This window comes from Asterias rubens, chromosome 21 (genome assembly GCF_902459465.1).
Source record: "Asterias rubens chromosome 21, eAstRub1.3, whole genome shotgun sequence".
In the NCBI taxonomy this organism is placed as follows: domain Eukaryota; kingdom Metazoa; phylum Echinodermata; class Asteroidea; order Forcipulatida; family Asteriidae; genus Asterias; species Asterias rubens.
Window position 1 is genome coordinate 11,247,454 of NC_047082.1, and position 25,634 is coordinate 11,273,087.

General features: G+C 37.7%; 1 protein-coding gene across 5 annotated transcripts in view; it reads right to left on the reverse strand.

The window, feature by feature from the left end:
- The window catches only part of LOC117304329 (rho-associated protein kinase 2-like), a 73,011-nt gene that overhangs the window by 38,837 nt on the left and 8,540 nt on the right, over positions 1–25,634 (reverse strand). For all 5 annotated transcript variants that reach the window (XM_033788714.1, XM_033788716.1, XM_033788715.1 and 2 more), the window contains exons 3-11: positions 18,688–18,769; positions 18,053–18,153; positions 15,776–15,835; positions 14,126–14,203; positions 5,751–5,926; positions 3,700–3,784; positions 2,137–2,281; positions 1,139–1,271; positions 116–213 (exon numbers count right to left, since the gene is read on the reverse strand). In XM_033788714.1, the coding sequence (XP_033644605.1) occupies positions 116–213; positions 1,139–1,271; positions 2,137–2,281; positions 3,700–3,784; positions 5,751–5,926; positions 14,126–14,203; positions 15,776–15,835; positions 18,053–18,153; positions 18,688–18,769 (958 nt within the window). The remainder of the gene's footprint in view (positions 1–115; positions 214–1,138; positions 1,272–2,136; positions 2,282–3,699; positions 3,785–5,750; positions 5,927–14,125; positions 14,204–15,775; positions 15,836–18,052; positions 18,154–18,687; positions 18,770–25,634) is intronic.

The following is a 25,634-nucleotide window of genomic DNA, read 5'->3' on the forward strand; positions in this document are numbered from 1 at the left end:
TTTGTGAAATTCGCCCCTCATTTTGCCTGAACACGCCCAGACTCAGCACAGCACAGCTACCATACATTTTAAATATGCAAGAAGCTGGGTACGCTATCAGAGACTAAAAACTTACTCTGTCTGATGTTGTTGAATGTCCACATATCATTCTTAGCATTGAAGAATGGATGTTTCTTGATATCAGATATTCCCTTTCTTCCAAGTCGATTCTCTCTGCAAAAAGCGAATCAAAAACTTCAAATTTAACTCAAATTTTATCAACAAGATATTGCACACAAGAACAATCTTAAAGACATTGGACACTTTTAGTAATTGCCAAAGTCTAGTCTTCACAGTTGGTGTATCTAAACATATACACAAAATAACAAACCTGTGAAAATTTTAGCTTAATCGGGTTGTCGAAGTTGCGAGATAATAAAGAAACAAAAAAACACCTTTGTCAAACAAAGTTGTGTGCTTTTAGATGCTTGATTTCGAGACCTCAAATTCTTAATCTGAGGTCTCGAAATCAAATTCTTGGAAAATTACTTCTTTCTCGAAAAATACATTACTTCAGAGGGAGCCGTTTCTCACAATGTGTTATACTATCAAAAGCTCCCCATTACTCGTTACCAAGTAAGGTTTTACGATAATAATTATTTTGAGGAATTACCAATAGTGTCCACTGCCTTTAATTCTCTGTTGAATTTGCCCCTTGTTTAATATCCATGACATAAAAATAGTTAATGGCCTGACGTTTCGACCCTAGCAGAGTCTTTCTCAAAGGCTAAAAGGGTAAGAGAAAGACTCTGCTAGGGTCGAAACATCAAGGCCCAATTTCATAAAGCCTGTAAGCACAAAAACTTGCTTAGCACGAAATTTCTTCCTTGATAAAAACAAGATTACCAACCAAATTTGTTGCATATTGCTTGTTACTGGCATTCAGCTGTTGTTTGCTTAAAATCCTGAAAATCACGTGGAAATTTGGTTGGTAATCCTGTTTTGATTAAGGAAGAAGTTTCATGCTAAGAAAATTTGTGTGCTTACAGGCTTTATGAACTCAAGACGTAATCAGAGAATACTTAAACGCACTCTCCATCCACCAAGCTTTTTGAAAGAAAACTGAAATCTCCTTTGGAAGTTAATATCTCTAACTAACCTGTCTGTGAGGAAGCCTGAGATGAGATCTTTAGAGTTTGGAGAGACATCGTCAGGAAAGACCAATGAGTTCTTGTGATCCATAATCTTGCCGTATGTTCCAACGAGTGAATCCGCATAGAACGGAGTATCGCCTGTTGGGTTATAACACAATGAACTCGTAGTAAGGCGGGAGATCGAACATTCACTATTACAGCAGCGAGTGGAATGAACTTCCCTCCTACAATGTATATAAAACTGTGCTCCATCAGTGGATGTGTTTAAGAAGGTTCTCAAAACATACCTCTTTCCTAATTGATTTATATTGTTAATTTGTGTGTATAATGTTTAATATGGATAGCGTACCTAAATGCATAATAAAAATAATGATTGAATATTCCCTTATTTGGGGAATTAGGAGACATATACATTGTACCTTTTGGCGATAGTTATTTTTTGCTTTTGTTATGTTACTTTCATGCTCTCCTGGGCACCCCACCGTTGTTTTACTTTGTTTTCTTAAATACTTTTTAATGTGTGTACATGTGCTTGTAAATGTGTTTGCCCAAATAAATATTATTACATTATTAATATTTGTGTCACACACACAACATTAAGTTAAACATGACAACAGGGATGTGATAGGCTGTTGAGTAAAAAACCTGAACTTTGAGCGCAATGTGTGAAAGCATGCAAGCTCAAAGACTTGCCAGCATGAAGCCCAATATTAACATTTACATGGTTTTTAAAGCCCTACTCTGCAATCCGGGTTGTTATTACAATATATGGTTTTTATATTAATTTTTTTATAAATTTGATGTTCAAATAAATTTAAAAAAATTATTTCTTTATTTGTTTAGGGCCAAAAATGAATTCTCGGTTAAAAACAGAGAAATCACATCCCTGCATGACAAAAGTATTAAAATTCTCATCCATGAAAATAGTTTATTAATAACTACTGCACAAAACTGTATTGTGAGATACAAGTATAGAAATAAAATTCCAAACTGAAATACTGACCAACAAGCATCTCAAAGAGAAAGACACCAACCGACCACCAGTCGCATTCCCTTCCATAGTACCCATCACCAGCTTGAGACTTGAGCACCTCGGGGGATATGTAGTCAGGCGTCCCTACCGCTGTATCAGACCTCACCATGCCATCCTAAGAACCAAATATAAACCGGTAGTGTTAACCCTCTGTCTTTATGTTAATGCATTTTTACTGTTAAGGAAGTCATGTAAGGGTGGGGGGAGGTGTGGTATTTCCTTTTTAATCAGTCTTATTATTTTGTCCTGCGCTTGTGCACATTTTATGGAATGGGCGCTATGTAGATCAATAAATCATTTATTATTATATGTGACTGGCTCTACAAAAATGAGTCGCTTAACCCACATTCCAGTACAGGGCTGCTAAATGATGGACGGGAAAAACGAATTTTAATGTGGTTTTATGCTTCTTTTGGGTCTAGGTTTTCACATCTAAAAAAAAATCCTTTGGTTTTTATCGATAAAGGTGAATAAAACATGTACTTTTTGTTCATCCCCTAGACATCAATAGTTGATGTTTTTATTAAACAGGCTGTTTCCCCAGTATGGGTTATTTTCGGATTGTGACATAATCTATTTTTCAAAAGGTCATAACTTTTGAACCAAACATCACACAAGTGTGCAAGATGTGTCAAAATGAAGCTTGTTGTATGCTCTTTCAGCTATGTATAAAACCCAATAAGTAAATTTTCCCCTTGTGACTAATTTTTGCAGAGCCCATCACACATGAACAATATGAACAATAATATCGCAAGTCAAGATCATCCAAACCAAGCGACTTCCGGCTACAGCTCGTATGGCCAAAGCTATGTCCACAAAGCTCTTAATGGCAAGGCTCCCCACTATATTTCTGAACTGCTTCAAGTTTACACTCCATCAAGGAATCTTTGATCAAGTTCTATGCTTCTCCTCATTGAACCCAAGTCTTGACATTCATGGGGTGACAGGTCTTTTTCTTCAGCCGCGCCCGTATCTGGAACTCTCTACCACTTAATCTTCGATCTTGTCTTTGTACCGCAAAATTCAAGTCTCTTCTCAAAACTTATCTTATGTCACAGGTTTTCAATGACTAATTTTGTTGTGTCTGTTTTTCTTTGTGTTGTGTTTTGTTTTTTTGTTTTGTTTTTGGTTTTACTGCGCCTTGAACACCCAGCAGGGTGGATACATGTATGTGCGCATTACAAGTCTTATGATTATTATTATTGATTATTGATTATTATTATTAGCAATGTTGAAGAATAGGACTAAGAAAATTGTTCAGCAATCTCCACATACATTTCTTCAGCCAAATATTACAACAGAATCAATCAGTTTTATATATTTTTGTAAACCATGGGATTGGATGGGGGTCGTGAAATTTAAATTTGAGAACACAAAGTTGTTGATTAAATGGAAAGACCTTAAAAGGAAAAAAAACATGGGGCCTGTGATCATGGTGATAGTAATGTTATTACTGCATAGTTAAAATTTATCACAGTTCTGATTGGTCATTTATCATTTGATATTGGCATCTGATTGGTGGATTCCTCTTACCCTGTCCATCTTCATACAAGTTCCAAAGTCAGCGAGTTTGAGATGCCCGCTAGCGTCAAGCAACATGTTGTCTGGTTTCACATCCCTGTAATATCCAAATGAGACAAAACAGAATAAAGACTTGGTGATAGTAAACTTAAAAGGGGAATAAAAGGGTGGTGACAAGATGTTCAACTCCAATACACCGATCCAGTAGGCTCTGCCCACAACGCACATGTGAGCAAGAACACGTGGGGCTTTCCAATGCCTTTCTGCACAACTCTGCCGCGCGCGCCAAGATACGCGCACGCATGTCGGACCTTATTTGGCGGACCTTCGTTGCGTTGTGATTGGTCAATACGCAATGGGGCTGAGCTTAATGGATCGGTCTATTAAAACAGGCAAGGGGCTTTGTTGTGTGATAAAGGCAAGGTCCTTTAACACATGGCCTTGTCCATGCAAGACTTTAAATAGCCAGTTAGGACCGAGTCACTACTCTTTTTATTTTCCATTCATAACAACCCTTTTTTGCAAAAAAAAAGGACAAAAACAAAGGAAAAACTTAAATTAACTGTTTTTTTGGTAAAAATGTTCAACTCCTGTTTTTATTGCATTTGGCTAAGGGTCACATCGCATGCGACGCTCAATGATTTTGTGAGCGCATGCACACTAATACATGATCTTACAGTAAGAACAAGTTTGGGTGAGCAACAACATGTAGACGAGACCAAAAACTGTGACGTACATACATGTAGCTCTTGAATTGACCGTATCAACCATGCTCCAGTGCATGGTTTGATAGTCAATCTCCCTGTGTTCTATGGTTTCTGGTTAGTCTAGTCGGCGCCAGAACTTGCTCAATGATGCACTGTTCCCTAATGATATTTTTTTATATATTAAAAAAGTCTACAGAAGCCACTGACACACATGTACAGGTAGCATCATAATATGTTTATAATGTATTGTTCTTGATGATTGGAATGAATACATTAATCTAAAATCAAGTGATGCGTCTTCCCTTACAAGCCAAGCCTTGATGTCAGGCAGTAAAGTTCCACATCATGCATAATGCTTTCAGTACAGCTTGCTGTGTCAAATGGTGCGTAGCATGGTTGTGCTCCGCATGACAAATACGCAATCATGCAAACTACATGTACATATAAGATTTATCCAAATTGTTCATGTATGTACAAGGCCAAAGCAAACAGCACATCAAACACATCCAAGTAAAATCAGCATGCACAGATTGTTTTCCCATGGTAAATCAAACCATGTCGTCCAAATGTATTTGTAATTCTCTTGTCTCATCATTAGTGCAGCTTTGCACACGTATTACATAGTACACGTACATTGAAGGAACAAACACTTTGTAATGCCTGTGTCAGATTTGATGAAACCATACAGGTAACTATGTGCTGTGCTCTGCAGAATTCTCTCTTGATAAATCCAATGGGATCGGCACTATTCGCAATTGTACCCAGCATTGATTTGTAACACATCACATGTGGAAGTGTCGTGGCCGAGCGGTTAAGATCACCGAGTTCAAACTCTGGTGTTTCTGATCAACAGAGAGTGGATTCGAATCCCCAGCCGTGACATCTGTGCCCTTAAGCAAGACATTTAACATTGCTTCATCCTTCGGATGGGATGGATGTAAGGCAAGTTGGTCCTATGTGTTGTGTAACGCATGTAAAAGAACCCAGTTACATCCCATCCGAAGGACGGAGCAATGGTTAAGTGTCTTGCTCAAGGACAATATTATCACGGCTATGGATTCGAACCCACACTGTGCTGATCAGAAACACCAAAGTTTGAATTCGGTGCTCTTAAGTGCTCGGCCACAACACTTCCACAAAGAAGGTTGACATATACTTTAACTATTGATTTAGAAACAAGGTGGATTATTTCTTTCTCCCTGTCATATGACAGCTTAAAAATGTATTTGAAGCTGTAAGGACATAGTGAGGAAATCTTGATATCGAGAAAAATCCTTAAAAAATCATACGCCTGTCATGACCCAATTCAGACACACAAAAAAACATTTGGGATTTGCATGGTTTGTAATCCGGTACCTGTGAATAAAGCCCATGGAATGAATGGCGTCCAGCGCTAGAACAACCTCCGCAGTGTAGAACATCGCCCACTTCTCCGGTATTTCATAATTACTCATTAGATTAACGAGATCTCCACCTGGCATGAAATCCATCACCATGTACAGAAACTTCTCATCTTGAAATGCGTAGTGAAGCTGCAAATTAGAAATAATTGAAAATGACAAATGAGGGATGACAGTTAATGTGGGTATTTTATTCTGATTTTTTTCTTTCAATCTACCAAGATTTGTGTTTGTATTGTAATTTTTTTGCAAGGTTGATGACCTCTGTTTTTGTTTTGAAATAAATAGACGTTAGTGATAGTGAGTTTCACTTGGATTTAAGTATAATTACACAATCGTTTACATTTCTATAACACAAGAACAATAACTATCTTTGTTCAAGTTGATCTTTTTAAAGCCATTGGACACTTTCTGAACAGAACAAAAATTAAAAGTTCACAGATATACAAATAATTTACAGGGTTTACAGAAGGTAATGGTGAAAGATATTTTTCCATGAAATGCTTTACTTTTTGAGAAAACATTTAATAAAACAATTATCAATTCTCGATATCGAGAATAACGGACTTATTTTAAACACATGTCATGACACGGCGAAACGAACGGAAACAAGGGTGGGTTTTCCTGTTATTTTCCCCCGGCTCCGAAGACCGATTGAGCCTAAATTTTCACAGGTTTGTTATTTTATATAACAAGTTGTGATACACGAAGTGTGGTCCGTTGGACAATTATTACCGATGTTTTGCGATTGCTTTTAAGGGAGCACACCTCTGGTTTTTGGAACTGTTCAATTGTTTAAATCCTACATGTACATAATTGTAAATAATATACATGGATAAAAACAATTATTTCCATAAGTGGTTGCAATAAAATAGCTTGACATACTGTATGGAGCGATTATGCGTGTATGTCCAAACGGGAAGAACAATCCGCAATTGAAATACAAAATCTGAAAAATGTTTCCGACAGTAATGTTTTTTTAGATTATGATTTTAGGGACATAAAAACTGATATCTTTTTCAATAGCCACATGACTTTGAAGTGAATTTCTTTTTTAAATGCTTTCAAATATGTGACCCACTCTGTGAAAATGAGTCACATGTCGCCCAATGCAATATTAAGTTATGGACAGTTTAATGTGGAAAATGTAAAAATAAAAATAAAAATGGTTTTTTTTTCTTCTCTTTTTAAGATCTTTAGTTGCATGGTTAACCTTTAGAACACTTACTTTTACTTATGTCTAATTTGTATCCTTTTGCACACAATGGTAGTTTAACATATCATTAGCTGTTCCGACCTACCGTCGGAACAGGTATTGTTTTCGTCTAGATTTTTATTGTTTTTATTATTATTCTTTGTTTCCGCCTAAAACCCTATTGCATTTGTACACGTTTTTTGTTTATTCCTAATATCCCAAACCCTAAGGTCAAAAGAGTTAAATCATATATCAAATTGAAGCTTAGAACTTAAGCTTAATTCTAAATGTAAAAACAGTTTAAATTCTTAACTAATTTAAGCACGGAACAGCTTTGACTCCCATAAATGGCCGACCGTGTTAGTCGACGAGATAAAAGGAAAACCGTGCAATTTCGAGGCATATTTGTAAGGATCATTGTATTCTACTTTTACCAATCTTTCTACCCATATGCATTTTATTAAAAAAAAAACGGTTACAAACGCTTTTCAAAGACCAACTCGACCGATCCAAGGCAACATGTTCCTTTAAATTTGTACTGCCATATCTGTGTGACCTTAATACCTTCCAATCACTCAAGCCTTAGCCAACAATTTGAACAACTGTCCACCACACCAGTGTGATGGCAACTGACTCCAGTAAGTATCTGACAGCGACAGCTGTACACCAACACCACAGCATGCTTAGCACGAAACCTCTCAATACATACTATGATAAAGTGCCAGTAACGCCAAACTCTTACAGATTTCTAATTATAGGACGCTCTGAACGGGCTAATCAGCTGTTCTGTATGCTCCAGATAACCTTTCCAAATAGAAAATTAATAAATACTTGGGATGACCGGGAGGCTCGTCAACTCAAGCCGGGGGATTTTTTGTATCCTTTCAGACTGATGAGCGTAATTAAATAAGGTGTTGAGTAAGGTCGGTTACAACTTCCTTCTGAGTTTACTAATTGTATTAAAGGATTCGGGTACTTTTTGTAACACAAAACTCAATGTCCACAGATTTACATTAAACTTAAACCGTTTGAAGATAGTAGAAAGCGGACCTTAAAATATTAGTTGCTGAGGTGCTGTAGTTTTTGAGAAAAGAGTAAAACAATGTCATGAAAAGACGTTTTCACAAGCTAAAATAATTTTTGTCTCATGATCACTGAGACGAAAGTTATTTACATGACATTGTTTTACTCATTTCTCAAAAACTATACAGCACCTCAGCAAGTTATATTTTCAGGGAAGCTTTCTACTGTCATTATCTTCAAGCTGTGTAAGTTTAATGTAAATCTGTGGACATTGTGGGGGTTTTTTTCCTACAAAAAGTACATAGGGTGTCGTGGCCGAGTGGATAAGAACACCGAACTCAAGCTCTGGTGTTTCTGTTCAGCAGAGTGTGGGTTCGAATCCCGGTCGTGAAACTTGTGTCCCTGAGCAAGACACTTAAATATAATTGCTTCTCTCCACCCAGGGGTAAATGGGTACCTGCGAGGGCAGAGATGGTTCTTGTGATTGATTTAGCCGAGTAGCGCATATTAATGTTGCACAAGGCTGTATACTCCCCACCAGGGAGCTGAGATGGTTTAATGAGTGACTAAAGGCCCAGTGACCAGGGGTAACAATGTGAAGCGCTTTGGGACGCCCTCCGGGTGTGAAAAGCGCTATATAAAAACGGGTTATTATTATTATTATTTTTATTATTATTATTATTATTATTATTATTATTATATGGCACCTCAATTTCAGTACTAGCCCTTCTACAGTACCTGCAGTAATGTACATAATGTATAATATACACATGTAGGCCTGGAATGAAAATGTAGACGAAGGCCTTGGCCACTGTTACCTTAGTCTTGGCCTTGGTGTCCCTTTCAAAGTTTCCCATAAACATTTAAGATGCTCCAACGGAAGTGTCCTTCTCATTATTAAAAATGGCCGTGGGGCTCAAAGATTTACATTGATCGCTTGTACATTTACGTGTGAAATTAGTTCAAGAAAAACTGTAAAGTGAAGTAAAAACTGTATTACAAGTAGGCCACTAAAAAATATTCCCCAACTACATGAAGTCAATACATACACAATAAACATGTATGGGCTTAAAAATGTGCCAGGAAATTATTTCTTTTCAAAAGGCAGCTGTGTCGGCGTCGCAAAAGAATAAAATTCTTTGTGCACCAGGTAGGGTCACATTATGGGACTTCATTCCAATGCTGACGACGTGACAATATTTATATCGGTTGGAATGTGCATATTTAGGGCAAAGATTATGAATGCCTGGATGAGTACATCAAGTGTGTGACAAATGGGAAGTGCCATAATGGAGAGCACAACCATCTGGTGTCTAATTCAAAAACTCAACATGGGTTGTTATGTTGGCTTGTCCTGGCAGTGGCTTCATTGTCGCACATACCACAATCCTTCCTACACTATGCGAACATCTGAAGTGAACTCAACATGGGTTGTTATGTTGGCTTGTCCTGGCAGTGGCTTCATTGTCGCACATACCACAATCCTTCCTACACTATGCGAACATCTGAAGTGAACTCAACATGGGTTGTTATGTTGGCTTGTCCTGGCAGTGGCTTCATTGTCGCACATACCACAATCCTTCCTACACTATGCGAACATCTGAAGTGAACTCAACATGGGTTGTTATGTTGGCTTGTCCTGGCAGTGGCTTCATTGTCGCACATACCACAATCCTTCCTACACTATGCGAACATCTGAAGTGAACTCAACATGGGTTGTTATGTTGGCTTGTCCTGGCAGTGGCTTCATTGTCGCACATACCACAATCCTTCCTACACTATGCGAACATCTGAAGTGAACTCAACATGGGTTGTTATGTTGGCTTGTCCTGGCAGTGGCTTCATTGTCGCACATACCACAATCCTTCCTACACTATGCGAACATCTGAAGTGAACTCAACATGGGTTGTTATGTTGGCTTGTCCTGGCAGTGGCTTCATTGTCGCACATACCACAATCCTTCCTACACTATGCGAACATCTGAAGTGAACTCAACATGGGTTGTTATGTTGGCTTGTCCTGGCAGTGGCTTCATTGTCGCACATACCACAATCCTTCCTACACTATGCGAACATCTGAAGTGAACTCAACATGGGTTGTTATGTTGGCTTGTCCTGGCAGTGGCTTCATTGTCGCACATACCACAATCCTTCCTACACTATGCGAACATCTGAAGTGAACTCAACATGGGTTGTTATGTTGGCTTGTCCTGGCAGTGGCTTCATTGTCGCACATACCACAATCCTTCCTACACTATGCGAACATCTGAAGTGAACTCAACATGGGTTGTTATGTTGGCTTGTCCTGGCAGTGGCTTCATTGTCGCACATACCACAATCCTTCCTACACTATGCGAACATCTGAAGTGAACTCAACATGGGTTGTTATGTTGGCTTGTCCTGACAGTGGCTTCATTGTCGCACATACCACAATCCTTCCTACACTATGCGAACATCTGAAGTGAACTCAACATGGGTTGTTATGTTGGCTTGTCCTGGCAGTGGCTTCATTGTCGCACATACCACAATCCTTCCTACACTATGCGAACATCTGAAGTGAACTCAACATGGGTTGTTATGTTGGCTTGTCCTGGCAGTGGCTTCATTGTCGCACATACCACAATCCTTCCTACACTATGCGAACATCTGAAGTGAACTCAACATGGGTTGTTATGTTGGCTTGTCCTGGCAGTGGCTTCATTGTCGCACATACCACAATCCTTCCTACACTATGCGAACATCTGAAGTGGTTATGTCCGCACAGAATGATTAATCCTTAATTGAAATACACAATTTGAGAAATGCTTTTAGAGATTGAATATGTTTTTGAAACCCTCTCTAAAACTGCCCCATCCATTTGAAGGGAATTTTTTCTCAAAATGATTTACACGTACTTTATCAACAGCTTCAACAGCTAGGGGTTTAAAGACAGTGGACACTATTGGTGATTTTTAAAAACCAGTCTTCTCACTTGCTGTATCTCAACATATGCATAAAATAACAAACCTGTGAAAACTTGAGCTCAATTGGTCATCGAAGTTGCGAGATAATAATGAAAGAAAAAACACCCTGGTCACACAAAGTTGTGTGCTTTTAAATGCTTGATTTCGTGACCTCAAATTCTAAATCTGAGGTCTCAAACTCAAATTCGTGGAAAATTACTTCTTTCTCGAAAACTACGTCACTTCAGAGACAGCCGTTTCTCACAATGCTTTATACTATCAACCTCTCCCCATTACTCGTTACCAAATGAACTTTTATGCTAATAATTATTTTGAGGAATTACCAATAGTGTCCACTGCCTTTAAAGACTCCGTTTCTCACCAGAAATACAATAACAAGCCTAAAATTGCACGAAGGCAAGACAGCCTTGGCATTTGTGCCCCATCAGAAGTATCCAAAAGACTTTTAAGATTTTCCCAATGGAAGTGCCCTTAGAAAAATGAAAATGGCCTTGCCCTATCCAGGCCTGCAATAAGCTACAGGTTTGGACGCAATGTGGACAACTTCTTTCTCCCTTTCGTGACTACATGTACTTCACTTCCTTCAAGGCTCAAAATTTTCAAGGCTCAGGAGATTTAAAAAAAAAAACTGAAATCAGGAAAAATATTGAGAAATAAAAAACCTGAAAGTTCAGCTATGTAAAACCATCTAATAGAAGTGAAGTCCTTTCTCAAAATTAAAATCATGTTATAGCTCTAAGGGTTTGTGTGAATTTTAAGACAAAAGAAACTGCCCAAGAATCACATTTAAAGAGAACATATTCAGAAAAATCAGCAAGTTCAAAATGGTGACTCATGAGTAAAACACCCATGTACAATGTACAAACTGCAGTTTTACCTGCTACCAGAAGTGGGTGGGAATACGACTAAAAACACCTTAAAAGCTTCACCTAGCGTTTTGATTAAAATTTTAATTCTAAACTTTCATGCCCAAGCACATGCAACTCAGTTTGCCTTTAGAGAACCCTACCATAAAATCTGTGTGCAAATACACAGAAGTATGGTTTAATAATTTATCTGTGAAGTAGATTGCAACTGACAGCCCAGGCAGGCGTGACAAGAGGGCAGAAAAGCTGCAGCCTGATCCACTAAGCAGCCATCTGTCATCTTTCATTATCATCTGGACTGGCTGACTTATGGATTGTTCTATTCTGTGGCTCTGGCTTCAGGCTCTGTCCATATTGAATGTAACTTGTACATGTACATATGTACATGTACAGTGCACTCCCCACCCCCCCCCCCTTCCTCCCCTGCCAAATGTATCCTGCCTGTCTGACTAATGGCTTGTTCCATTATGTGGCTCTGGCTTCAGGCTCAGTCAGCCTTATTGAAGTACATTGTACAACAGTACACCCCTCCGCCCTCCTCCCCGGCCAAATTCATATCCTGCCTAAAGTGTCTGACTTGTGGATTGTTCTGTTCTGTGGCTACGGCTTCAGGCTCCCCTCCCCTGCTAACCGAATTTACATCCTGACTGGCTAACTTGTGGCTTGGTCCATTAGTTGGCTCTGGCTTCAGGCTCAGTCAGTCTCATATGTCTGTGTGAACTGTAAACCAAAACTGAGGTCACCGTGGTCCTGTGGTTGGACTGCAGGACTTGTAATCACAAGGTTGTAGGTTCGAATCCTACATTGCATACATTCTACATTACATGTACCCTCCCCCTCCCTGCAAAATGTTCGTCCTGCTCTGGCTGACCTAAAGCTTGTTCCATTACTTGGCTCTGGCTTCAAGCTCAGTCAGTCTCATTAAAGTAAACTGTGCACCAAAACTGAGGTCATCGTGGTCCTGTGGTTGGACTGCAGGACTTGTAATCACAAGGCTGTAGGTTCCAATCCTACAATGTATACATTCTACATTACATGTACCCTCCCCCTCCCTGCAAAATGTTCGTCCTGCTCTGGCTGACTTAAGGCTTGTTCCATTACTTGGCTCTGGCTTCAGGCTCAGTCAGTCTCATTAAAGTAAACTATACACCAAAACTTAGGTCATCGTGGTCCTGTGGTTGAACTGCAGGACTTGTAATCACAAGGTAGTAGGTTCGAATCCTACCCAAGCTAACTGCTCATCTCACAACGACTACAATAAGTATTGTTGTCTAGTTCCTGAATCTTGACTGTACAATTCATAATCAGAGACGTTAAAACAAGTTTTTTACAATTATGAGAAAGATTTGTTGTTGCCAGCTTGGCTTTACATTTGTACATCCCTTCAAGGGAAAGCTTGCCGAGTTCCCTGAATGGGAAGATCATCTTATCAAAAATAATAATAATAATAAAATTGATAGACCAACATATGAATTCAAGTCTAAGGGAAGCTGTGTCGTTGGCTGTGTTTAAAGGAACACGTTGCCTTGGATCAGTTGAGTTGGTCTATAAAAAGCGTTTGTAATCGTTTGTTATAAAATGTATGTGGTTACAAAGATGTTGTAAAGGTAGAATACAATGATCCACACAAATAAACCTCGAAACTGCCTGGTTTTCCTTTTACCTCGTCGACTAACACGGTCGGCCATTTATTGGAGTCAAATTTTTGACTCTCATTAATGGCCGACCGTGTTAGTTCGCAAAGTAAAAGGAAAACCACGCAATTTCAAGGCAAATTTGTGTGGATCATTATATTCTACTTTTAAATTATCTATCTAACCATTTGCATTTAATAACAAATGGTTTCAAACGCTTTTCAATGACCAACTCGTCCGAACCAAGGCAACGTGTTCCTTTAAACGCCTCCTCAAGACATTTTTATTCCCACAACCTAATTTGCTCCTCTTTTTGTTTATCTATTGGCCTGTCGTTTGTCTGTTTTTGTTTTGTTTTTGTTCTTGTGTTGCCCTCCCTTTGTTAGGCGCTCTGTTCATTGTATAGCGCCTTATAAATGCTTTGCGTTGTTATTATTATTATTATTATTATTATTATTATTATTATTATTATTATTATTATTATTATTATTATTATTATTATTATTATTATTATTATTATTATTATTATTATTATTATTATTATTATTATTATTATTATTATTATTATTATTATTATTATTATTATTATTATTATTATTATTATTATTATTATTATTATTATTATTATTATTATGAATGATTTGACCTTACCTGAACAATCCACTCGCTGTCTGCATACGCCATGATGTCTCTCTCTTCCCAGAAGAATGCAGAATCCGATCGTCTTATCTAGAAACAAGTAATTAAAGGTGTTGAATACGACAGGTTGGTTTTTTTTATAACAAAAGGCACGATTCCACATCGTTGGTTTTCAAACTTAATTTATTGATAGCTACGTACATGTACATGTATGTACCAACCAAGCTTCATGCCTTTGCGAATCGATACAAACCACATCCCACATTAATGGTATTGCTAGAAAACATATACACAGGATGTGTATTTACAAGCATTTTGCACACTTCATGTACACCCTACTGCAGGAATACATTATCAACCATAACGGGGGATACTGAATGTTCAGACAGTAAAAAAGTGATTTCTTTTATTTTTATACTCCGCGGCAGTACAGTTAATTACGATCCTATAAGCTAAAGTAGTAGTCCAGTCTATTTTCTATACCATCCGCCCTGGTAATAGTTAAAAAGCAGGACAGTTCTTTTCAGAACTGAGAAGTCTCCCGAACCTCCGATTATCTACTCCACGGCAGTAGAATAAAGCAAGACAGTTCCCTAAGAACAACTCTACCTAGTAGATACCTCTACCTAGTAGATACACACATGGTGTTACCGCAAACCAAATATACATTCTTTTATTTTATTCAGATTCACAAGATGTGTCTGGTGGAGCAACTGTGCACAGAACCGTATTAATTGTCTCGTCTTTGTAGTTAGTGGCCTTTATTAAGGTGTGGCCATCTTGATTTTACTCCATTCCAACTCAGTGTAACCAAACTGAGGCTGGACGAACAAACAATCTGGTGCCATGCGCAATGATTGTTAGCATTCATTACTGTTATTGGAAACAGGGAACATGACCAAGATGGTGACAACGTGATAAAGGTATATTGTGCATGCTTACAACCCCTGTTGTTGTTCTTTGAGAACTTGACTAATATAGTTCTAATGCAGCAGAGTTATTTTGTGGCTGTCACTTTAACATTCTAGCTACAACCCTGGATATAGCATGTACTACAAACAAGTTCAGTCACAATGAATTAACCAAGTCATAACCGCAGCCAATATCTATATTTATTCCAACATTGTTATTCGTATATCTTCAAATGCATTAACCCAGTTTCACTACCATTCCCCACCATGCATGAAACACAGAAACCAGTGTGCCAGCATACCGTCAGAAACAGGAAAGGCAACAATTGATATGAAGAAAAAAAAAAAAAGCTTCTCAGGGTTTTGTATTGTGATATTTTATTTTAGGATGAAACCCTTTTTTTCTTTCCCAGCATAAACTCAGGACTCGAAACAATAACAAACACATGAAACAAGATCTAATCTAACTGCACAGACACCAAATAGGGGCCTTTCTCAAACCTCGACTTGGGGTCCGGCTCAGGCTTCACTACGTGCGCTGCATTTGCATTCGCATTTTGGAGCAGTGCTTATAGGAGCCATAGCCAGGTCCTAAGCCGAGGTCCGAAGAAAGAAATCTGGTGTAGTGCATTGTACAAACAACTGTAATCATGTATTTGTGCATCATACCTGTAGGCAAATACACTTTTCTACTGTTTTGGTTTTAAATAAACAAAAACAAGAATCAAACTTGACTTTTACTTTGGCTTACCATTTCCATTTTACTGAGAAGCTTCAAGGCAAACACCTTACGGGAATCTTTCTCTCGAACCTGGAACATAAACAGAGTTCATGATTTAAATCAGTTTCAATTATCAATTATAGTAACACTAGTTATAATTACACCCTTGACATTGGTCGCCTTCGTTGATGAAAATGTGCTTGCGTGAAAGGCTATTTTTTGCTGAGACCTGTGCACAGCACGTTTGCATTTTTTTGTTTTCATCAAAGATGGAGGTCAATGAGGTCATCTGCCATCCATCTAACCTTTCTTTTGCAATGTCACAGCCCAAGTTTTTACCAACCGAGGTTGGAAAACTATGGAAAGCGATATTTCCATTTGAAAGCACTAATCGTATCTAACTTCTACACCTTCCAGTGCTTACATGTACTGTAAGCAACCAAAAGACAAATGGTGCAAATCCAAGGTGAACGCTAAGCTGGCCAACCAATTTTTCTTGCACGAACCTGTGAAATACGATTACGCTGAAAGCAAAATGTTCTGCTACACTAAGCATGACAATTTGCTTCCTGTTAAGGAAACTGGTTGAAGGTTTCAAAGTTTGCAACCTGAACAAATATCCTTCTATTTTTCAGTTTTCCCTTTCCTCCAGAAAAACAGTCTCGGCGCTTCAGGATTTCATTTCTATTTGAAGGTCACCGATACTTCTGCAAAGTATAAACTTTTCGCATCTACTCAGCTTGAAACACAGTTGCACTGTAGAGCTGCTGACACGGAATCTTCACTAGCGCTAATTTTCCCAAGGGGTCATTGCACAGTAATTTCCTTTAAAAACCACATCATTCAGATCAACAATCACAGACGCTGCTTGCTCCCGCTGTGGTCATTATGACTATTAATTTAGAACGCGTGCCTCGGAGCACTGGCGTTCGCTTAATTTCACATTTTGTGCAAATCAAAACAGGAATGCCAGAGAAAGGCTTGGAATACATAAACTGATGGCAATCTCTTGCATCACACCATCCCTGCAGTACTTGTGAGAGTGGTCTGTGAACAGCCAACTAGATTCTATTTTTCTCTTTTTCTCTGTTCGACCAATGTCTAAATTCCTTAAGGTTTTTTCGTCTGCTTTTAATTTGTTTCCCTTTTTTTAGGGGGGTTGGGGGGTCAAATCAGGTTTAAGAACATTAAACTGTCAATTTTCTTTAGACCTTTCATTGCATCACTCAAAAATCAAAAGCTAACGAGAAAAACAAAACACACCATGATAAGCATCTTGAAAAACACATCGCTCGCTTTGATGTTTACTAAATAAACCTGAGCCTGGATATACCCTACAGCGTTGATTGCGGCCTCCTCAACTGTTCACGTCAAAAACCAGACGTGGGCATTTAAACTAGGGACCACATTGATGATTTAAATCTAAGTGCTAATGGATAATCCATGTTACTGTTACTCCCCAATGGTAAATGCTGTGTCTAGCGTGTTTCATTTCAGAAGAAAACAAAATTGCAAAACACAAATGTATAAAAACTATTTATAATATGGGCAGTATACATAAACATGAAGACCCCTGATTTGGGAAGAGTTAATTCACTTCCATTATCTAGTTTTAAAAAAAACATAGTCATTTAACATCACATTGTTAATGTGAGACTGAATTCTAGTGAAGAAAAATTCATTCAAATACATAAAACTGGGCCACTGCTACTGCATCAATATCCATTGAAGTTTAATGTCGGGCTCCTGTTGAACACAGCACCATGCAGCAGAGTATGAGATTTGAGTTGACTGCTACGTGTTTTTGCTCAAATGCAACAAAATACAAGTTCACCATTTGTTGCCTTTTAGCAAGATGCAAGGGATAATGAAAACTAGGCTAAGCAGCACTTAAAGGCAGTGGACACTATTGGTAATTACTCAAAATAACTATAAGCATAAAACCTTTCTTGGTGATGAGTAATGGGGAGAGGTTGATGGTATAACACATTGTGAGAAACGGCTCCCTCTGAAGTAATGTAGTTTTTGAGAAAGAAGTAATTTTCCACGAATTTGATTTCGAAACCTCAGATTTAGAATTTGAGGTCTCAAAATCAAGCATCTGAAAGCACACAACATTGTGCGACAAGGGTGTTTATTCTTTCATAGTTATCTCGCAACTTCGAGGACCAATTGAGCTCAAATATTCACAGGTTTGTTATTTTATGCATATGCTGAGATACACACAGTGAGAAGACTGGTCTTTGACAATACCAATAGTGTCCAGTATCTTTAAGAAAAAAATTGCTACAAAAATCAGTTTCTTACCACTTGTACTTCTCCGAAAGCTCCCCTCCCGATGACTTTAATTACTTGGAAGTCATGTGATGACAGTCTGTGAAGCTTGACATCGTCAACTGGTCCATCATCTTCAAACATTTATATTGATTAAACTAAGATTAATAAGTTGTTCAACTGTTTACATGGTATAGTTGGCCATAGGACCTAAACCATAGCAAATGTTTAAAAATGACTCCTACAATGAACATTTTTAACGTCTGGTAAAAAAATACTTCTTATCCAGAGAAAATTCTGAGGCAGGAAACTTCTGCACAGGAATTAAAAAGATATTCAATTTATAACTGAATTAAATTGAACTAAATAAATGAAATGAACTTTTCCATCAATCACCGGTTGGCTTTGCTTCCAGCCTAGCTGGGTCTAGAGAAAGAGTGTGCTAAACTACTTTGTCTTTTACTCAAATCTCTTTAGAAATACTTCCACATCTCTTCAGAAAGAGTGTGCTAAACTACTTTGTCTTTTACTCACATCTCTTCAGAAATGTTTCCACATCTCCTCAGAAAGAGTGTGCTAAACTACTTTGTCTTTTACTCAAATCTCTTTAGAAATGTTTCCACATCTCTTCAGAAAGAGTGTGCTAAACTACTTTGTCTTTTACTCACATCTCTTCAGAAATGTTTCCACGTTTTTGTTCCTTTTCACAGCTGGGATGTTGACATCACTGACAAGGGCTGAAATCCCATCCTGTATTGAGAAAATAGGATTAGAAATACACGTTGTTAAACTATGTTACATCTTGTATTAGAAGTCTACAATGTACATGTACAAACATCTTTCTTTTTCGCTAAATTATTTGGCACCAATGTATGTGAAACACAGGGCTTGCTGTATGTACATAGTACACTTTTGGAAATTACTCCAAAATGAACTTAACCATAAAAAATACTAAGCACTCTTGGAAATTATTATTATTATTATTATTGTTATTATTATTATTATTATTATTATTATTATTTATTTGACGCTGTACATTGTATACTACAAACAAAATACAATCACAGAGAATTGGTACTTAAAAGAACATGTTGTTTTTAAAAGCCAGACAACAAACTACACAAACTACATAAAGTTTGTGCAGTAAAAAGTATTGTCAGAATGTATAAATTGATAAATTTTAACAAATCTATACAATTATTTAAAACAATGGTTAGCCTACATGACTAATAAAAAATTGCACAATGTTTCCACAGAAAAAAAGGTAAGTCCCTCAAAACAAAAAGTAAAAGATTGATAGACATCAACAACAGTTTAAAGACACCAGACACTATTGGTAATTGTCAAAGATCAGTCTTTTCATTTGGTGTATCTTAACATGCATAGAATAACAAACCTGTGAAAATTTGAGCTCAAAATCGGTTGTTGAAGTTGCGAGATAACAATGAAAGAAAAAACCTTTGCCACACGCAGTTGTGTGCTTTCAGATGCTTAATTTCAAAACCTCAAGTTCTAAATCTGAGGTGTCGAAATCAAATACGTGGAAAATGACTTCTTTCTCAAAAACTACGTTACTTCAAAGGGAGCCGTTTCTCACAATGTTTTATACCATCAACAGCTCCCCATTGCTCGTTACCGAGTAAGGTTTTATGCTAATAATTATTTTGAGAAATTACCAATTTTAGTGTCCGCTGCCTTTAAAGCCATTGTACACTTTCGGTAAACAGTATTGTCCAAGTCCCACACTTCGTGTATCACAAATAAAATAACAAACCTCTGAAAATTTAGGCTCAAACGGTCATCGGAGTCGGGAGAAAATAACGGGAAAACCCACTCTTGTTTCCGCACGTTTCGCCGTGTCATGGCATGTGTTTAAAATAAATCCGTAATTCTCGCTATCGAGAATTGATATTGTTTTAATGTTTTCTCAAAAAGTAAAGCATTTCATGGAATAATATTTCAAGAGAAGTCTTTCACCATTACCTTCTGTAATCCCTGTAAATTATTTGTAAATCTGTGAACTTTTTTTTTTTTTAGCTTTAAACACAAAATGCAAACAAAATGAAAATACTCCCCCACCCATCAAAAAATAAATAAAATAGGTTTCATGTACATGTTAACATTATACAATTTAGAGAAACAACCCCTTTCAGCAGTGCAAAGAATTGTATTTTTAGCAATAGGGGCACAATAAGATAGCTGCAAGAAACGTTTCTCAGAGTACAGGGGCATGTGGTTGCTCTTGTACAATTGAATAATAACATTTCAACTGTTCTTTGCTCATGGTGCAGTCAGGGTGCATACCACTGCCATGATGTAATGCTTTCTTATGGTGCATGTACAAAATTAATGTACACGATGGTTACTCGATGCATACACAGATCATTTGCAAATTGCGTAGCCCTGCCACACAATTGTTCAGCTATTTTTTCCTCGGCTTGTGAACATTGAAGTCTAGCAAAGTTTTCTAATGAAATGGAAATTATCAACAGCCGATCGTAAACTGTTGTACATAAACACATTGTTGTATAAATGCATGATGCATTGTTCGTGAAAAAAACAAAGACTACTTTTGTTTCAACCAAGCAGGCTTTAAAAAGGTCAGATATCAAATCAAAGTCTAATGTTTTTCGTCCTGACAAATTACAGTATTAAGTATAGTATACAAGTAGTGATAGTCCTACATGTATACATGTACAGTAGGCGTAGAATTGTCCGTCAAAGCAATGCGAAATTTCACTTTTCATTTGAAAACAGGAAGGTGCACATAGTACATGTACAATAATTGAAAAGTGCAAAGAAAAATACACTATTTTGACAAAAACAAATGAAATAAAAAGAGCACAGTATTTTCTACAAGGGAATAATCATACATAATCATAAATAACACCAACGACTACCAGACCCGACAATGAGAAATAAAAGGATGTCGGCAATACATTGTTTCATTTTACCCTTGGGGTTTGTCTCTTCCTTTTGTTTATTTTAATCAAACAGCCAACATAACAATATTAACCTAGCACACTTGCATGGTTGCATGTACATGTACATTGTATCTATAATAAGTTGAATTTATTGTCAATGTCGTATACAAACCACAGTCTGGACTATTTATGGCAGCCCCCAAACCACCATCAAATTTCATAACAACTTTTTGTATGCCTATATAGTCCATGTAACCCTTGTTTACAAAACGCATGACCTTGTACATTCCAAGTTATTTCCTGGCAGGTGAGATTACTATCAACTGGTCATGAGAAATGTGTCATAATTTCCACATTAACAAGTTTTGAGTTTCTTCAAGTTCGTAGCTATTATCAAAAGTTGATAACAATCAGTAGGATTTGCACCTTTGCACATGTTGCATGGTGGAATGAAGAGAGATTTGCAGTATGTACGTGAGCTACATACATGTAACAACATGTGAAAAGCTCTTTTGAGTGGTGTTGGTTCAATCAGTATGCTCTGATTATCCTCAGGACAATGCTGGGAAAAAATCGGACTGTGCAACCTCTAGGCCTATAACATTTTAGCTTTTTATGTGTTCTTCAGTTGGGTTGTGTACGCATCATGCCTTGCAAGGTCCAATTTCATAGAGCTGCTTAAGCACAAAAAGTAACTAAGCACAACAAAACAAGGTTACCAGCCAAACTACCATTTCACTTGTATAATTTGTGACTGGTATCCTGCTCAATTCTGCTTAGCAGACAATTCTAATACTTTGCTGTTTAAGCAGCTCTATGAAAGTGGGCCCAGGAAGTCCAGGCTCTGTGGCTCTACTCTGTGGCTCTTATGAAAACAAATGATATCACATAATAACACACAATGTCTATAGACACGGATGCCTTGGTTATTTTTGAATTGTTTACTACAACCTGAGAACTGCAGGGTCTGAATAAAACTTCAAGGAAAGCTTTGTTAGTACCAGTAGAAAAACAAAAATATGCATAGTTGTTTAAATACCTATGTTGTCTGATGAGTATTTTCATTTAAGCTTCAATAGTGTGGCATAATAGCAGAGCAAAAGTTACGTATACAATGTATTTATTTTTCCTAGAAATCACTCCAAACTTGGTGGTTTAAAGGCAGTGGACACTATTGGTAATAACTCAAAATAATTATTAGCATAAAACCTTACTTGGTAATGAGTAATGGGGTAGAGGTTGATAGTATAAAACGTTATGAGAAACGGCTCCCTCTGAAGTGACGTAGTTTTCGAGAAAGAAGTAATTTTTCCATGAATTTGATTTTGAGATCTCAGATTTAGAATTTGAGGTCTCGATATCAAGCATCTGAAAGAACACAACTTCGTGTGACAAGGGTGTTTTCTTCTTTCATTATTATCTCGCAACTTCTACGACCGATTGAGCTCAAATTTTCACAGGTTTGTTATTTTATGCATAGGTTGAGATACACCAACTGTGAAAACTAGTCTTTGACAATTACCAATAGTGTCCAGTGTCTTTTTAAAGAATATCAGAAATGTCTGTAAGTTTGTAAAAAAAAAACTGCCTTGCCCTCAGTACAGAAGGAAGTGTCAGACCTAAGCTTGGGCGATATCACGATATTATCGAATATCGCGATATTAATTTGGAAACGATTTCGATATCGGATGGATTTGGTTTTAATCGAAATATTGATATATCGCGATATACATGTATAGCGATATCGCGATATATCACGATAATCGCGATATATCGCAATATCGATTAAATATCACGATGTATTTGCTAGCTGAGACATCTTGCACCCCATAGGTTTGGAGTAAAACAAGAAGAATAGGTCATTAGAACACCTCTCTTAAGCTATGACTGTCTCTTCTACAACTTTCACTTGAAGTTTGAAGACTGATGATGTCAAATTTCATTAATCGCGATTATATCGAATATCGCGATATATTGTCGGCGATATATCGTGAATAAAATAAATCGATATCGCCCAAGCTTAGTCAGACCTGACCATTTAGTATTAGGGCCTACATGTATGCCTACACAAAAACTGTCTCAAAGTCCACTTTTAGCCACCCCAAGAAAATGTTTTCATATTGTTATTCAGATTTGCAGTGAACTGCAATCGCATGATTGCATGCAAAATAACCCTGGGCTAATGCAGTTGGCATATTTCTGTTACTGATGCTGGCTGCCAGATTATCAACAGTGATTCATTTCAAGGGGGGGTGGGGTCACCGAGCAATCCACAAAAAAATATTGCTTTCACTGTCCAAGACTCCCACTAATTGCATTAAAAATAAACATGAAACCCGATTACTGCATATGTCATAAAGAGTATGAATCACTCTGTTAATGCTATCATTGATATGTGGTTGAGTTGATCTATGGGCCTATCGTGTATCATGGGCTGTGACTGATAGCCACAGCATTCAGTGTTAGCATGATGATCTGTGGTTTGTTTTTCAGCATGCAGTCAGCAGCCAGACTGCAGACTGTTGCTCAATGCTGCTGTGATACAGCAAACAGTCCAAAACCACAGTACAGAGCTCTCTCTGGTCCAACTTACACAGTGACAGGACAATTGCATTCCTTGCATACTATTACTGAAGGCTAGGTCACACACACACACACATAGAGTGACAAACAGATCTGGCTCTGTCATTCCAGTCAGCACTGTGAAGTGTACACATGCACACACACAGGAGGCCTGGAGAAATAAAATTACTATGGACAACTGTACTATAAACACTCAAAGTTCTCAAAAAAAAACTAAAAAAAACCATAGATTCGCTCAATGCAAAAAGTATACAAAAACTACACGTACACAACCTGATCATACCAAAAGAGGACATGACATTGACAATCAATTTTCAAATCGACCAACCTTAAAGTTTGTCATGCACATGTCATGATGATAGTGGTGAATCTAATGAACAATTACATATAAATATTCTGTCACTTCAGTTTGTTTTAACAAGTATTATTACAGTCAGTGTGTACGTAACCCTGCCGCCCCCCCCCCCCCCCCCCCACGATCAGAGCAGCGACTTTAGCAGTGTAAAAATAAAGTCAACGTCTATTCGCGCTTTACACTGACTGTGTGAACAGATTGGGTTAGCTCATGGGCTTGCTCTCCATTGAGTTGGAGATAATATCATGTAACACTTGAACGTTGCTCATCTACCAGTAACAGAAGTCACATGTAATCGGACCAGCCCACTTCACAAGCTTCTTGCTACATGTACACTTACTGTTCATATAAAAGGCAACTAATGCAAAATCTCTTTTTATGCAGTCATATAAAACACGATTCCTGCATATTATGTGTGAGAGATCACACAAGACCAATTAGTAAATTCGTTCGTGCGTTCATGCAAAACATGCAAAATGTCAATGTGTAGTATTATAAGTTTGTTTGTAGGCTACGTATTCGAATAAACTACTATACAGCTTGTACTTTGTACATTATGTACACGTGACATACATTTTGTACAAAACATGAATGTAGGCCTAATAGTACATGTAGTTTGAATTGCATTCCTTGTCAAAACACATTGTACTCATACGTAGACATGTACTGGAACTGTAAAATGTAGGCCTACTCAAAACAAGTCCTTATCATCTATTTTGATATTGTCAATTTTTTACAATAGATAGTAGGAGCCACACCCACCTCCATGCGTACATAAAGTACACCGGTGTACACAATGTAATTGTAGGGCCTTTATGAATTGTGTATGTATGCCTACATTGTAGCTTCAAACATGACATAGAGTTAAATACAAGTCAGACAATTTTCTATTGTACTCATAGTCTAACATAGGATGGATGAGTGCATTTTGTAGAACGCACATGATTGATCAACCACCACATCAACCACATTCTGTTGTGCTACTTTGTACTTTACAGAACACATTTGCGTACACATGTTTGGCATTAGAGCCCGGATGGATGTACACACTACATGTATTTGCCTCTAAATAAAATTAGAACGGTGTAAACAACCAAACACATAGTGTCAATATTTACATTTCAGAGCATGAATACAATCGTGTTGCATTTCAAGTAACACTACAGTATGTACATGTACATGTACAACTTGTATTGAGCCTGTGTGGGGGTTATTTTCCCAAACCAGTGGCTGCCTGTTTTGGGGTCTTTTTTAACTTTGAACATGGACAAGTCGTTAAATGTTTTTTTTTTTTATGGTGATAGCGTTTCGACTCTCTTTGTGATTCTAGCAACTTTGGAGATGTTCTCATATTTAACACTACTGGACCCAGTGAGACTGCTCTCGTGACCAGCAGGAGCCTGGTGTGCGAGCAGTGGTCTCGCAAGAGCAGTCTTTGATCATGAAGAGGGGAGTGTTACAAGTACCCTACATGTCTCAACGCAACAAACATTTTTATAAACAACTTGTCCACAAGGCTACATTTTGTATAACATTAACCAGCTGGCCCACCCCACCAGTTCACTTGCCCCCCCCCCCCCACCCCTCCTCCATCCTCTGTCAAATGTTTTACCAAACTACCAAAAATTTTCCTTTATTGCTACATGCACCACAACATGAAACTACAAGTACTTAATAACAAAAATGTGCAGATGGTGAAGTTGAAACCAGATGTGTGCACAACTGCAGACCTTGGTTTTACACTTGTTGCTGT